At 45.8% G+C, this 16,037-nt stretch overlaps 1 protein-coding gene across 1 annotated transcript; it reads right to left on the bottom strand.

Moving 5' to 3' along the window:
• Positions 1 to 11,619: 11,619 nt before the first annotated feature.
• LOC102120857 (large ribosomal subunit protein eL31-like) lies at positions 11,620 to 12,062 on the bottom strand. Its single transcript, XM_045364470.3, has one exon. It carries the CDS (start codon positions 12,045 to 12,047, stop codon positions 11,670 to 11,672), a length of 378 nt encoding a protein of 125 aa, XP_045220405.1. The 5' UTR covers positions 12,048 to 12,062; the 3' UTR covers positions 11,620 to 11,669.
• Positions 12,063 to 16,037: the final 3,975 nt, after the last annotated feature.

Raw genomic sequence — 16,037 nt, 5'->3', positions numbered from 1 at the left:
CCCGTGGACACACCAGGTGTATTGCCTCAAAGGGAACATGGCGGCGCCCAGGCAAGGATGCCGCGACCCTGAAGCCCTAGAGGGGGTATTAATGTGCTATTTAGCTATTTTAGTTCCACTGTTCACAGCTCCCTGGATGGTCGGGGTGTTAGCAGCTCAGTCGGCCCGTGGCCCTGTCACGTGGGGTAGCTGCCCTCCTAGAAGGGCAGAGGGCCAGTGTGACAGCCTTTCTGGGTACTCGCACTTGGTGGGCCCTGAGCTCTTGTCCAGCCTTCAAGAAGAATGAGGTCGCGTGGAGGACTGAAGGGTGATGAGGGCAGAGAATTTTACGGAGCGATGGAACAGCTCACAGGGGAGAGGGGATGCGGGGGTGGGGGTGGTTTCTCTCTCCTTGTGGCTGGGTCTGGGGCTTTTTATGGACTCAGAATGGGGACTACATGCTGATTGTGAGTATGCAAAAAAACTTAAAGCGAAGACATCACTCAAAGGTGGGCGTGGACAGTGTAAAAAACCAATTAGGAAAGGGTAAGCAAATGTAAACTAGGTGAAGGGTGGGGATCAACCAGAGGAAAGCGCACCAAATAGGAAGACAGGTTCTCAGTCTCGTCGTGGATTTGACTTGTAGCTTGGCTTTCAGGCTTCAAGCTGTCCTTGGCTTGGAGGTGAAGTTTCACTGGGACCTGCCCCTGTCTGCGTAGGCGTTTGTCTGCCTCCTGCCGCTATCACTTCCAAATCTTATTTTTATGGATTTGTGGCATAAACATGTAGAAATACATAATTTGGCTCTACATGGGGACCATGTTGTTCTGCAACTGGCTTTTTCTACTTAACCCCATGACTAAGAGATTTCTTTTTTCTCTCTCTTTCTCCTTTTTCTTATTTAATTAATTAATTAATTAATTTTAAGAGACGGGGTCTCACTCTGTCACCTACACTGGAGTGCAGTGGCATGATCTTGGCTTGCTGCAGCCTAGAGCTCCTGGGCTCAAGTGATCCTCCTGCCTTAGCTACCCAGTAGCCGGGACTACTACAGGCGAGTGCCACCACACCCAGCTACTTTTTTTGTTTGGTATTTTTCTATAGAGGTGGAATTTCGCCATGTTCCCCAAGCTGGTCTTGAACTCCTGAGCTCAGGCAATCCTCCCACCTCAGCCTCCCAAAGTGTTGGGATTACAGGCATGAGCCACCATGCCTGGCTTCCCTCTCTTTTTTCTTTTTTTTAAACAGAGACAGGGTCTTGTTATGTTTTGGCAGACTGGTCTCAAACTCCTGGCCTCAAGTGACCCTTCTACTTCCACCCCTCAAAGGGCTGGGATTACATATATGTGAGCCACTGTGCCTGGCTGAGGTTTCTTTTCTATGTAGATGCATATAGAGTTACTACTTTTTGTTTGTTTGTTTGTTTAGATGGAGTTTCGCTCTTTCGCCCAGGCTGGAGTGAAGTGGCGCAATCTCAGCTCACTGCAACCTCTGCCCTCTGGATTCAAGCAATTCTCCTGCCTCAGCCTTTTAAGTAGTTGAGATTACAGGCGCATGTCACCACGCCTGGCTAATTGTTGTATTTTTAGTAGAGATGGAGTTTCACCAAGTTGACCAGGCTGGTCCTGAACTCTTGACCTCAGGTGATCCACCCGCATCAGTCTCCCAAAGTGCTAGGATTACAGATGTGAGATACTGTGCCCAGTCGAATTACTAGTTCTTTATAACATCTGCACAGTATTCCTTAGTATGTATATTATGAAGATACACTTAAGGAGGCTGGATGTAGTGGCTCACGCCTGTAAACCCAGCACTTTGGGAGGTTGCGGGGACGGGGGTGGATCACGAGGTCAGGAGTTCGAGACCAGCCTGGCCAACATAGTGAAACCCTGTCTCTACTAGAAATGCAAAAATTAGCCAGGCAGGGTGGCACGTGCCTGTAGTCCCAGCTACTCAGGAGGCAGAGGCAGGAGAATCTCTTGAACCCAGGAGGTGGAGGTTGTAGTGAGCAAAGATCATGCCACTGCACTCCAGCCTGGACAACACAGCAAGACTCCGTCTCAAAAAAAAAAAAGAAATAAAGAAAAAAAGCATCATTATGTAGGCATGATTGATAAATCACTGGCCATTGGTGATTAACTTCACTTTGAGCCCCTCCCTGGAGGTTGGGGATGGGGCTGAAACTTCCAACCCTCTGACCAAATGGTTGGATCCTCTGGAAGCCAGCCCCCCAGCCCTGTGGTTATCTTGGAACTTTCCCCAAATCTTCTCATTAACATAAACTCAAGTGTGTTTGAAAAGGGGTTGTTATAAATAACAATCTTTTTATCTTTCACCTTCGGGCACAGGAGGCGGAGGTTGCAGTGAGCAGAGATCACGCCACTGCACTTCCGCCTGGGTGACAGAGCGAGACTCTGTCACAACAACAACAACAACAACAACAAAAAAAGAAAAGAAAATACAACCAAGAGCCTATGTGGTACCAGCCTCCATCCTCCATCCTCTGTGCTTCACATGTTGCATTTCCACCTTTCTGCTTCACAGTCTGTGCTCATAGCATTTTTCCTTTTTTTTTTTTTTTTTTTTTTTTTTGAGACAGGGTTTTTATCTGTCACCCAGACTGGAGTATAGTACAGTGGTAGGATCATAGATCACTGCAGTCCTGAACCCCCAAGCTCAAACGTCCCAAGTAGCTGAGACCACAGGTGTGTGACCACCACGCTCCACTAATTTTTAAATTTTTTGTAGAGATGGGGTCTCCCTGTGAAACTAGTCTTGAACTCCTGGGCTCAAGCTATCCTCCCTCCTCAGCCTTCCAAAATGTGCTGGGATTACAGGCCTGAGCCATTGTGCTTGGCCCTATCTCTCTCTTTTTAGATTTAAAATTTCAATCTCCAGATTCTCACCTTCTTGTCTTTCAAATAAGGATAATAATCTCAACTTCGTAGGGAATTGTGAGAATTAGAGGGAATGTTGTTGAGGTGCCTGGCATTCAGAAAGTGCTTAATAAACAGTGCTTAATAAATGATGCCAGTAAACAGTTCTGATTTCATTATGAGATATTAAACGGGAACACTCTTGGCACCTCACTCGGAGAGGCTGATCACATGTTACTCATGGAAGAATACATTCCTTGAGACCACAAACACTAGGAAAAGGCCAAGAGAATCACAGAAACACTGGCCGTAACACTGTTAAGCCAGTAAAATAGCCGGGCGCGGTGGCTCAAGCCTGTAATCCCAGCACTTTGGGAGGCCGAGACGGGCGGATCACGAGGTCAGGAGATCGAGACCATCCTGGCTAACACAGTGAAACCCCGTCTCTACTAAAAAATACAAAAAAAACTAGCTGGGCAAGGTGGCGGGCGCCTGTAGTCCCAGCCACTCGGGAGACAGAGGCAGGAGAATGGCGTGAACCCAGGAGGCGGAGCTTGCAGTGAGCTGAGATCTGGCCACTGCACTCCAGCCTGGGCGACAGAGCGAGACTCCGCCTCAAAAAAAAAAACAAAAAACAAAAAAACACTATTAAGCCAGTAAAATAACATGAGCAGCTCCTGGGCTGGAGTGCAGTGGCACCATCGTCGCTCACTGCAGCCTCGACTTCCCTGGTCTCAGGTGATCCTCCCATCTCAGCCTCCCAAGTGGCTGGGACTATAGGCATGTGCCCCCGTGCCCAGGTAATTTTTTTTTTCGTGAAGGACATGATAGTTTATTTTTAAAAATTGTACCACACTGATCATGATGACCACATACACATGATAATGGCTTTTCTCTTGGGTTTAGCATTGCAGTATTTTTGCATACTGCAATGTTTCAATAGGACCAAGAATGTTAGAGGATAAAGATCTTAGATGAAAATGAACACTAATAATTCTAGTGTTCTCCCGCATAGAATTAATGTAAACCCCTTATGAATCAGTGGCGTTATAATGTTATATGGTTATGATGAATGAAAGTTCTCAGGAGGCTGAGGCAGGAGAATGGCGTAAACCCAGGAGGCGGGGCTTGCAGTGAGCTGAGATCCGGCCACTGCACTCCAGCCTGGGCAACAGAGCGAGACTCCGTCTCAAAAAAAAAAAAAAAAAAAAGTTCTCTTAGAAGTAGGCAGCATGAATTTATACCTGCATAATTTATACTTATACTTCCTTATACTTTCATCTTTAGTTTTTATAATTTAAGCTATGTCCACCCTGGCTAAAGTACAATCATACAATACACCTCAGATAATTTCCATGCTACCATTGCACAAGTTTAGTTATTTTACTATTAAAAAAAAATCAATTTTTTTTTTTTTGAGACAGAGTCTTGCACTGTCGCCCAGGCTGGAGTGCAGTGGTATGATCTTGGCTTACTGCAAGCTCCGCCTCCCAGGTTCATGCCATTCTCCTCTCTTAGCCTCCCGACTAGCTGGGATTATCAGCCTCCTAACTAGCTGGGATTATAGGCGCCCACCACCATGCCCGGCTACTTTTTTGTATTTTTAGTAGAGATGGGGTTTCACCGTGTTAACCAGGATAGTCTCGATCTCCTGACCTCATGATCCACCCACCTCGGCCTCCCAAAGTGCTGGGATTACAGGCGTGAGCCACCACTCCTGGCTTTTTTTTTTTTGAGACGGAATCTTGCTCTGTCACCCAGGCTGGAGGGCAGTGGTACGATCTTAGCTTCACTGCAGCCTCTGCCTCCTGGGTTCAAGCGATTCTCCCATCTCAGCCTCCTGAGTAGCTAGGATCACAGGTACATGCCACCAAGCCCAGCCAATTTTTTTTTTAAATTATACTGTAAGTTCTAGGGTACATGCACACAATGTGCAGGTTTGATACATAGGTATACGTGTGCCATGTTTGGTTTGCTGCACCCATCAACTCATCATTTTCTTTTTTTTTTTTTTTTTTTTTTGAGACAGAGTCTCGCTCTGTCGCCCAGGCTGGAGTGCAGTGGCCGGATCTCGGCTCACTGCAAGCTCCGCCTCCCGGGTTCACGCCATTCTCCTGCCTCAGCCTCCCGAGCAGCTGGGACTACAGGCGCCCACAACCGCGCCCGGCTGATTTTTTGTATTTTTAGTAGAGACGGGGTTTCACCGTGGTCTCGATCTCCTGACCTTGTGATCCGCCCGCCTCGGCCTCCCAAAGTGCTGGGATTACAGGCGTGAGCCACCGCGCCCGGCCAACTCATCATTTTCATTAGGTATTTCTCCTAATGCTATCCCTCCCCCAGCCCCCCAACCCCCAACAGGCCCTGGTGTGTGATGTTCCCCACCCTGTGTCCAAGTGATCTCATTGTTCAATTCCCACAGATGTGTGACCACATGCGGTGTATGGTTTTCTGTCGTCGTGATAGTTTGCTGAGAATGATGGTTTCCAGCTTCATCCATGTCCCTGCAAAGGACATGAACTCATCTTTTTTTATGGCTGCATAGTATTCCATGGTGTATATGTGCCACATTTTCTTAATCCTGCCTATCATTGATGGACATTTGGGTTGGTTCCAAGTCTTTGCTATTGTGAATAGTGCCGCAACAAACATACATATGCACGTGTCTTTATAGTAGCATGATTTATAATCCTTTGGGTATATACCCAATAATGGGATTACTGGGTCAAATGGTAATTCTAGTTCTAGATCCTTGAGGAATCGCCACACTGTCTTCCACAATGGTTGAACTAATTTACACTCCCACCAACAGTGTAAAAGTGTTCCTATTTCTCCACACCCTCTCCAGCATCTGTTGTTTCCTAACTTTTTAATGATTGTCATTCTAACTGTCATGAGATGGTATCTCATTGTGATTTTGATTGGCATTTCTCTGATGACTAGTGACGATGAGCATTTTTTCATGTGTCTGTTGGCTGTATGAGTGTCTTCTTTTGAGAAGTGTCTGTTCATATCCTTTGCCCACTTTTTGATGGGTTTTTTTTTTTTCTGGTACATTTGTTTGAGTTCTTTGTAGATTCTGGATATTAGCCCTTTGTCAGATGGGTAGATTGCAAAAATTTTATCCTATTCTGTAGGTTGCCTGTTCACTCTGATGGTAGTTTCTTTTGCCATGCAGAAGCTCTTTAGTTCAATTAGATCCCATTTGTCTATTTTGGCTTTTGTTGCCATTGTTTTTGGTGTTTTAGTCATGAAGTCCTTGCCCATGCCTATGTCCTGAATGGTATTGCCTAGGTTTTCTTCTAGGGTTCTTATGGTTTTAGGTCTAACATTGAAGTCTTTAATCCATCTTGAATTAATTGTTGTATAAGGTGTAAGTTAGGGATCCAGTTTCAGCTTTCTACATATGGTTAGCCAGTTTTCCCAGCACCATTTATTAAATAGGGAATCCTTTTCCTGTTTCTTGTTTTTGTCAGGTTTGTCAAAGATCAGATGGTTGTAGATGTGTGGTGTTATTTCTGAGGCCTCTGTACTGTTTCATTGGTCTATATATCTGTTTTGGTAGCAGTACCATGCTGTTTTGGTTACTGTAGCCTTGTAGTATAGTTTGAAGTCAGGTAGCATGATGCTTCCAGCTTTGTTATTTTTGCTTAGGATTATCTTGGCAATGTGACACCCAGCCAATTTTTATATTTTTAGTAGAGATGAGGTTTCACCATGTTGGCCAGGCTGGTCTCAAAAGCCTGACCTCTGGCCGTGGTCTCCCAAAGTGCTGGGATTACAGGTGTGAGCCACTGCTCCTGGCCCCTGGCCCCTGGCCCCTGGCTAATGTTTTGGGATTTTTTGTAGAAACAGGGTTTCACCACATTGCCCAGGCTGGTCCTGAACTCTTGGGCTCTGTGATCCTCTGGCCTCTGCATCCCAAAGTGCTTGATTACAGGTGTGAGCCACCATGCCTGGCCTAAGCTTCTGGATTTTTGATGAAACCATGAAGCTGCCATACCAGTCCTGGACAGCCTATCCCCAGGCCAACTTCCAACTGCTTTGTCCATGACAAATGTTTCTTTTTTTTTTTTTTTTTTTTTTTGAGATGGAGTCTTGCTCTGTTGCCCAGGCTGGAGTGCAGTGGCACGGTCTCGGCTCACTGCAACCTCTGCCTCCAAGTTCAAGTGATCCTCCTGCCTCAGCCCCCTAGTAGCTGGGATTACAGGCACGCGCCACCATGCCCGGCTAATTTTTGTATTTTTAGTAGAGACGGGGTTTCACCATGTTGGCTAGGCTGGTCTCAAACTCCTAACCTCAGGTGATCCACCTGCCTCGGCCTCCCAAAATGCTGGGATTACAGGCATGAACCATTGCACCCAGCGCCGTTTCTTTTTGGATACACTTTTATTTTTTCCTTTCTGTTTTATGCAGCTGAATCTAATATTTGTTGACACAACATTTAGTTTAGGCAAGGTTAGGCGATGCAATTCTGGTCACTAGGGAAGTTTATTGACCAGTGGTGGGAGTAGGAGGAGAAGGAGAGCGTATCTGGAAAAGTTTTCCCATCTTCTGCCTCTGGCCATTTTTATAAAGGGGTGATATTTGCGTCTGGAGTAGCCATCTTGTGAACATGTGGGGAGCCAGTTTGATGATACAGTCAGTACCTGAGGGCAGGAGAATAGAATGACAGCAAGAACCTGGGACCTTGATGAAGTCCACAGAGCTGCCACTGAATTAATACACCTTGAGCCACCTAGCCTCCAGATTCTTATTACATGGGATAATAGCATCCCCTCTGTTGTTAAACCCAGTTTGAGTTGGGTTTATGTTATTTGTAACCAAAATTCTGACTAGAGCCAGCAGTATGATATGGTCCAAGGTATGGCCATTGCAGTGGGTGGCAGAGACAAAGCGGAGGCCAAGGCCAAAGTGTATGATGGGTCAACCTCCTGGGATGTGAAATCTTCAGAGGAGATGGCAGGCTTGGGAGGAAAGGAAGAGTTTGGGGCAGGGGCTGAAGTCCTCAGCAAACAGAGAGCGGGAGGATGGCAGGAACTGCTTTTGTCTCTCTTGACTGGAGCAGGGGAAGAAAAAAAAAAACTGGGCGGGTACAGTGGCTCATGCCTGTAATCCCAGCACTTTGGGAGGCCAAGGCAGGTGCATCATTTGAGGTCAGGAGTTCAAGACCAGCCTGGCCAACATGGTGAAACCCTGTCTCTACTAAAAATACAAAAATTAGCCAGTCATGGTGGCACCTGTAGTCCCAGCTACTCGGGAGGCCAAGGCAAGGGAATTGCTTTAATCCGGGAGGTGGAGGTTGCAGTGAGCCCTGATCACACCACTGAACTCCAACCTGGGTGACAGAGCAAGATTCTATCTCAAACAAAAACAAAAACAAAAACAAAAAACAAAAAATAAAACTGCTTTTCTTCTTCTTCTTTTTTTTTTTCGTGGGTTTTTTTGAGACAGGGTCTCACTCTGTCTCCCATACTGGAGTGCAGTGGCACCATCAGGGCTCACTGCAGGCTCTACCTCCTAGGCTCAAGCAATCCTTGCACCTCCTTTGGAGTAGCTGGCACTATAGGCGCCTGCCACCACACCTGGCTAATGTTTTACTTTTATTGTAGAGTGAGGGTCTCTCGCCCTGTCACAAGAGCAGAGGTTTTGATGTGAAGAGGAAGAATGTGTCAAGCAAGATCGAATTGATTGTAAGAAACAGAGAATAATCCTGCCCCCTAGAGATCCTAGTTCGTGAAAAGACTGTTCAAGTCATCTGCCCAGTCTTTCTTCCTTTCTTCTTTTAATGGGATTTGTCTTTTTCTCATTGACATATGGGGATCCTGGTGTGAAGAAGGAAAAGGAAAGGAAGGGGCGTCATCCTCCCTGCATGAGCTCACAGACCTCTGTCCCCTGGCAGCTTCATGACCTAATTTCCTGCCCTCTTCCCTCAGCTCCCTTCACTGCTGGTTCAGCAACCTCCTTGCTACTCCTGGAATGTGCCAGACACATTCTCACCTAAAAGTCTTTGTCCTTGCTGTTTCCTTTGCATAAAATGTCTTTCTCCAAACACTTACTTTGACTCTCAGTTCTCTGCCCTGCAGAGAGGCCTCCCAACACCCTTCCCCACAGTGTCTCCCACCTCCTGGTCACTCCCATCTCTTTTAGTTTTCTTCATAGCACTCACTGCCACTTGACATTACATGGTTCATTATATATTTAGTTTTTTGTTTTTTTAGAGACAGTGTTTCACTCTGTCGCCCAGGCTGGAGTGCAGTAGCACAATGGTAGCTCACTGTAACCTTGAACTCCTGGGCTCAAGCTATCCTCCCACATCAGCCTTCCAAGTAGGTAGAAGTACAGGCGTGCACCACCATGCCTGGCTAGTTTTTACAATTTTTTGTAGAGACAAATCTTGCTGTGTTCCCAGGCTGGTTTTGAACCCCTGGCCTCAAGCGATCCTCCCACCTTGGCCTCCCAAAGTGCTGGGATTACAGGCATGAGCCACTGAGTTCCACCATATTTGTGTATGAATATACACAAATATGTATATCTTTATGTGTGTGTAGATATGTTTTTATACATATTTATTATATATGTAATGTTTATACATATGTAGTATAACTATGTAATGTTTATATATGTGTAGCATAACTATGTAATGTCTATATATATATATATCTCCCCCCTCTAGGACATTAGCTTCTCAAGGACAGGGCTTCACTCACTGCTGTAGCACAGTGCCTGGCCCAGCTAAGAAAAACTAGCTGAATTAAATGTAAAAGAGTTTAATTGAGCGAAGAATGGGCAGCCTCCCAAGCCAGTGTAGGCTCAGAGACTCCCATGCAGCTGTCACTGGGAAGGGGTCCTGATCTAGACTCCAAGGGAGGGTTCTTGGACCTCACGCAAGAAAGAATTCAGGGCAAGTCCGTAAAGTGAAAACAAATTTATTAAGAAAGTAAAGGAATAGGGCCGGGCGTGGTGGCTCACACCTGTAATCCCAGCACTTTGGGAGGCTGAGGCAGGCGGATCAAGAGGTCGGAAGATCGAGACCATCCTGGCTAACACAGGGAAAGCCTATCTCTACTAAAAATACAAAAAATTAGCCGGGTGTGGTGGTGGGCACCTGTAATCCCAGTTACTCGGGAGGTTGAGGCAGGAGAATTGCTTGAACCTGGGAGGCGGAGGTTGCAGTGAGCCGAGATCGCGCCACTGCACTCCAGCCTGGGTGACAGAGTGAGACTCTGTCTCAAAAAAAAAAAAAAAAAAAGAAAGTAAAGGAATAAAAGAGTGGCTACTCCATAGGCAGAGCAGCAGCATGGGCTGCTCAACTGATTATACTTCTCATTATTTCTTGACCATATGCTAAACAAAGGGTGGATTATTCATGAGTTTCCTGGGAAAGGGTTGGGCAATTCCTGGAAGTGAAGCTTCCTTCCCTTCTAGGGTAACTTCCAGCTGTTGCCATGCATCTGTAAACTGTCATGGCACTGGCGAGAGTGTTTCTTAGCATACTAATGCATTATAATTAGGATATAATGAGCAGTGAGGGTGACCAGAGGTCATTTTCATCATCATATTGGTTTTGGTAGGTTTTGGCTGGTTTCTTTACTGCGTCCTGTTTTATCAGCAAGGTCTGTGTAACCTGTATTTTGTGCTGACCTCCTATCTCATCCTGTGACTTAGAATGCCTAAATTCCTGGAATGCAGCCCAGCAGGGTCTCAGCCTTATTTTACCCAGCCCCTATTCAAGATGGTGTTACTGTGCCTCAACCTATGACTGTAGCCTATGGCACAGCCACGTGGTGGAAGATTTATGAACAGAAAAAGGAAAGTGATGTACAGAAACAACCAGATTGGTTATAGCTTGGCGTTTTTGCCTTATTTCAACATGGTTTGAATGGCTGGCCACATCTGATTGGCCAAAACTCGGTGGTTGGCACAAGAGTAGGCTGCAGTCTGTTTACAATTCCATTTAGGTTATAGTTCACAATGTACAGAGTAACCTTTAGGCTGAACTTCAAAATATGTAAGGAGGCAGGTTTAGGCTAAACTTCACTTAAAAGTCGGTACTGAGTAAATGTTTGTTGTATGAATGAACAAATTAACCACTAATAATGATTGGGATGAGGAGGAAGAAGGCCCAGATGTGCAGCTGTCATCTAAAGAGGCAACTGTGTGTAGGAGGCACTTGACCCTAATAGGGTCCCTGGCTCCTTGCCCGAGTGAGATTAGAAACTTCAGAAAAGCCTTTCTCCACACCCCTCCACCTGGCTCGCCTCATCTTCCCACGTGGTCACAGTCCCCAGAGGTTCATTTGCTTCAAACATCTCTGCAAAGCTCTGAAAGTTTTCTTTGTTTCGACATTTTCTCATTTTTTGCAAGTGTCAGGCATGGACAAGCACCATCTGGAAAACACATAACACTCATGCACACATACACCCTCAATCTAACACACATGCTTGGCCATATCTCATACTCTTGTAACCCTCACCAGCTAACTTACCCACACACAGTCCTAATTATTCACACATGCTTACACTTGACCTTAAGACGGTCTCACTCCTCTATCCCACACAACCACAAACATCCATAGTGTTACAGGAAAGGGGTCCTGATCCAAACCCCAAAAGAGGGTTCTTTGATCTCACACAAGAAAGAATTCAGGGCAAACCCGTAAAGTGAAAACAAGTTTATTAGGAAAGTAAAGGAATAAAAGAATGACTACTCCATAGGCAGAGCAGCCCCAATGGCTGCTGGTTGCCCATTTTCATGGTTATTTCTTTTTTTTTTTTCTATTTTATAACTTTATTTGATGTATTTGACCATCAGCGATTAGTTCTCATCCACATTGACTGTCTGTAGATTTTTGAAAGTGGTAACAGGTACATAGGTAACCAAAGTATAGAGCTTATTTGGTGAATCTTCATCCTCATTACGTTTTCTGGACAACCGCGCATGGATCCAGTATGGGACATTCTTTATTCCTTTGGCCCAGACAGCTTTGTTGAGCCTGGTATCAATGCGCACATCTGGAGTTCCCATCTCCTTCATGGCAAATTTCCGAATCTCTTTGAGTGCCTGAGGGGCACGCTTCTTGAAGCCCACTCCATGGATGCGCTTGTCAATGTTGATGGTGTATTCTCGGGTCACCACCTCGTTGATGGCAGAACGGTCCTTTTTCTTCTCACCACCCTTCTTTGCGGGAGCCATTCTGCCAGGTCCAAGTTGGAAAGCGGTTATTTCTTGATTATATGCTAAACGAGGGGTGGATTATTCATCCCTTCCCTTTTAGACCTTGTAGGATAACCTCCTAACATTGCAAAGGCATTTGTAAACTGTCATGGCTCTGGTGGGAATGTAGCAGTGAGGATGACCAGAGGTCACTCTCGTGGCCTTGATGGCTTTGGTGGGTTTTGGTCGGCTTCTTTACTGCAATCTGTTTTGTCAGCAAGATATTTATGACCTGTATTTTGTGCCGATCTCCTATCTTATCCTGTGATTTAGAATGCCTTAAACCTGCCAGGCATGGTGGCCCACACCTGTAATCCCAGCACTTTGGGAGGCCAAAGCAGGCGGATCACCTGAGGTCAGGAGTTCGAGACCAGGCTGGCCAACATGGTGAGACCCCTGTCTCTACTAAAAGTACAAAAAATTAGCCAAGCGTGATGGTGCACGCCTGTAATTGCAGCTACTTGGGAGGCTGAGGCAGAAGAATTGCTTGAACCTGGGAGGTGGAGGTTGTAGTAAGCCGAGATCACGCCATTGCAGTCCAGCCTGGGTGACAAAAGCAAAACTCCACCTCAAAAAAAAAAAAAAAAAAAAAAGAGAGAATGCCTTAAGCCATCTGGGAATGCAGCCCAGTAGGTCTCAGCCTCTCATTTTACCTATCTCCTCTTTAAGATGGAGTCCCTCTGGTTCACACGTCTCTGACAATCTGACAATAGCACTGCATGTGCCTTCATGTATGCAAACCCTGCCCAAGTTTCCACTTATACACCCACTCACAATGACAAACACACACACATTCATTCCCTCAAGCTCAGCTCCTATGGCATGTGCACATGGACCCATTCTAACACTTGTCTTTGAACACCTCTCCAGCTTTCATCACACACATGCAAACAGGCAATGGTCTGGGGCAGTGAACCACACTGGTCAGAGCTGAGTATGATGACCGGTTCCAACAACAGTGATACCCACTGAACATCAGTCATGGGCTAGATATCCTGTACTTTGGAGCTTTATCTTATTCAATTCTCACAATAATCCCCTGAAAGCAGTGCTACTATCAGTCCCATTTCATAGATGAGGAAACGGAGACTCATAGGCATTAAATGGCAAAGCTAGGATTCTAATCCAAGCATCTGACTCCAGAGCTCACCCCCTTATCTGGTGCGGGAAAATATATTTTTCAAAAATGGTCACAACATCTCCCATCCCTCATGCTCTTTGTGAAAGCAAAATCTTGGGACCCCAGACTCACTAAACCAAAGGGAAAAGTCACGCTTGAGAACTGGGTCATGCAAACCCGTCTCCCATCTCCCATTTGGTTCCTAAATCAGAAAGCTACTAAGATAAAAGCGACATACCTCTCTCACAATTTGCCCATCTTTACCCTAAAACAGTTCTGTTGAATTTCACTGTGGCAATGTAAATTGATCATTATATTCACAGGCTTTGGACAAAGGACAGACAGAACTCAAAGTCAGCCCTCTGCCCACCTGAGACAAACGCATATCTGATTGCTTCCTCTGTCCTGCTGTTTACATTATCTTATGTAAAAATGCAGATTCACTGAGCCAGACAGAGACATAAGTTACTATTTCTCAACCCCCCTCTCACATGTAAATTGTGTATTCAGTGAAAGGCTGATCAAAGACTAAAAAAGATATAACAATTTGTCTCTCATCTAGCCACATCTTTAAAAAATTTCTTCTTCTCCCCCAGCATCCACCCCTTCCCCTATAAATATTGAAGTCCTCAAAATCATCTTTGGAGAAAGGCATGAACCTGCCTCCTTGGTACACACCCTTAACTTTGGCGAAGAAACCTCCTAAAACGATTGAGACTTGGCTTGGTTATTTTCATTGATTTACTTTTTTTTTTTTTGAGACGGAGTCTCACTCTGTCACCCAGGCTGGAGTGCAGTGACACAATCTCAGCTGACTGCAACCTCTGCCTCAAGTTCAAGTGATTCTCCTGCCTCAGCCTCCCGAGTAGCTGGGATTACAGGCACTCGCCACCACACCCAGCTAATTTTTGTATTTTTAGTAGAGATGGGGTTTCACCATGTTGGCCAGGCTTGTCTTGAACTCCCGACCTCAGGTGATCCACCCACCTCAACCTCCCAAAGTGTTGGTATTACAGGCATCAGCCACTGCATCTTTTTTTTTTTTTTTTTTTTTTTTGAGATAGGGTCTTATTCCGTCTCCCAGGCTGGAGTTCAGTGGCATGATCACAGCTCACTGCAACCTTGACCTCCTGGGCTCAGGTGATCCTCCTACTTCAATTATCTTTTTTTTTTTTTTTTTTTGAGACAGAGTCTCACTCTGTCGCGCCCAGGCTGGAATGCAGTGGCCGGATCTCAGCTCACTGTAAGCTCTGCCTCCTGGGTTTGCGCCATTCTCCTGCCTCAGCCTCCCGAGTAGCTGGGACTACAGGCGCCCGCCACCTCGCCCGGCTATTTTTTTGTATTTTTTTTTTTTTTTAGTAGAGACGGGGTTTTACCATGTTAGCCAGGATGGTCTCGATCTCCTGACCTTGTGATCCGCCCGTCTCGGCCTCCCAAAGTGCTGGGATTACAGGCTTGAGCCACTGCGCCCGGCTCAATTATCTTTATAGTGGGTAAAGATTATCTTTACAGGTGAGTGCCACCATGCTTAGATAATTTTTGCAAAGACGAGTTTTACCATGTTTCCCAGTCTGGTCTCGAACTCCCAGGTTCAAGCAATCTGCCAGCCTTGACCTCCTAAAGTGTTGGGATTACAGGCATGAGCCACTGCTCCCAACCTTTTATTGATTTACATCTTCTAGCACCTTGTCACTCCCGCATCAAGAGGTAGTTGCTGCACTTTGGATGTCTGTCTTCTCAAACTTTAAGTTGAAATTTGATCTCCAGTGTTAGAGGTGGGGCCTGATGGGAGGTATTTGGGTCATGGGGGTGGATCCCTCATGAATGGCATGTTGCCATTCTTGTGTTAATGAGGAAGTTCTCGCCCTATTAATTTCCACAAGAGCTGAATTTTTTTTTTTTTTTTGAGACCAAGTCTTGCTCTGTTGCCCAGGCTGGAGTGCAGTGGCGCGATCTCGGCTCACTGCAAGCTCTGCCTCCTGGGTTCAAGCCATTCTCCTGCCTCAGCCTCCTGAGTAGTTGGGACTACAGGTGCCCACCACCGCTCCTGGCTAATTTTTTGTATTTTTAGTAGAGACGGGGTTTCACTGTGTTAGCCAGGATGGTCTTGATTTCCTGACCTTGTGATCTGCCCGCCTCGGCCTCCCAAAGTGCTGGGATTACAGGTGTAAGCCACCACGCCCGGCCAAGAGCTGACTGTCAAAAAGAACCTGGCATCCCATTACTGGGGATATACCCAAAGGATTATAAGTCATGCTGCTATAAAGACACATACACATGTATGTTTATTGCAGCACTATTCACAATAGCAAAGACTTGGAATCAACCCAAATGTCCATCAGTGTCAGACTGGATTAAGAAAATGTGGCACATATACACCATGGAATACTATGCAGCCATAAAAAAGGATGAGTTCATGTCCTTTGTAGGGACATGGACGCAGCTGGAAACCATCATTCTCAGCAAACTATCGCAAGAACAGAAAACCAAATACTGCATGTTCTCACTCATAGGTAGGAATTGAACAAGGAGATCACTGGGACACAGGAAGGGGATCATCACACACCGGGTCCTATTGTGGGGAGTGGGGGAGGGGAGGGATAGCATTAGGAGATATACCTAATGTAAATGACGAGTTAATGGGTGCAGCACACCAACATGGCACATGTATACATATGTAACTTGCACGTTGTGCACATGTACCCTAGAACTTAAAGTATAATAAAAACAAAAAACAAAAGAAAAAACAGACCTGGCGCCTTCCGCCTCTCTCTTGCTTCCATTCTCTCACCATGTGATGTCTGCACACGATGGCTCCCTTTTGCCTTCTGCTATGAGTGGAGCAGCCT

The sequence above is a fragment of the Macaca fascicularis genome, chromosome 10 (assembly GCF_037993035.2).
Source record: "Macaca fascicularis isolate 582-1 chromosome 10, T2T-MFA8v1.1".
In the NCBI taxonomy this organism is placed as follows: Eukaryota; Metazoa; Chordata; class Mammalia; order Primates; family Cercopithecidae; genus Macaca; species Macaca fascicularis.
This window is presented reverse-complemented; position numbering and strand designations above follow the sequence as displayed.

Excerpts from the sequence above, each read along its gene's own strand:
- LOC102120857 (XM_045364470.3), bottom strand. The coding sequence starts at position 12,047 with ATGGCTCCCGCAAAGAAGGGTGGTGAGAAGAAAAAGGACCGTTCTGCC.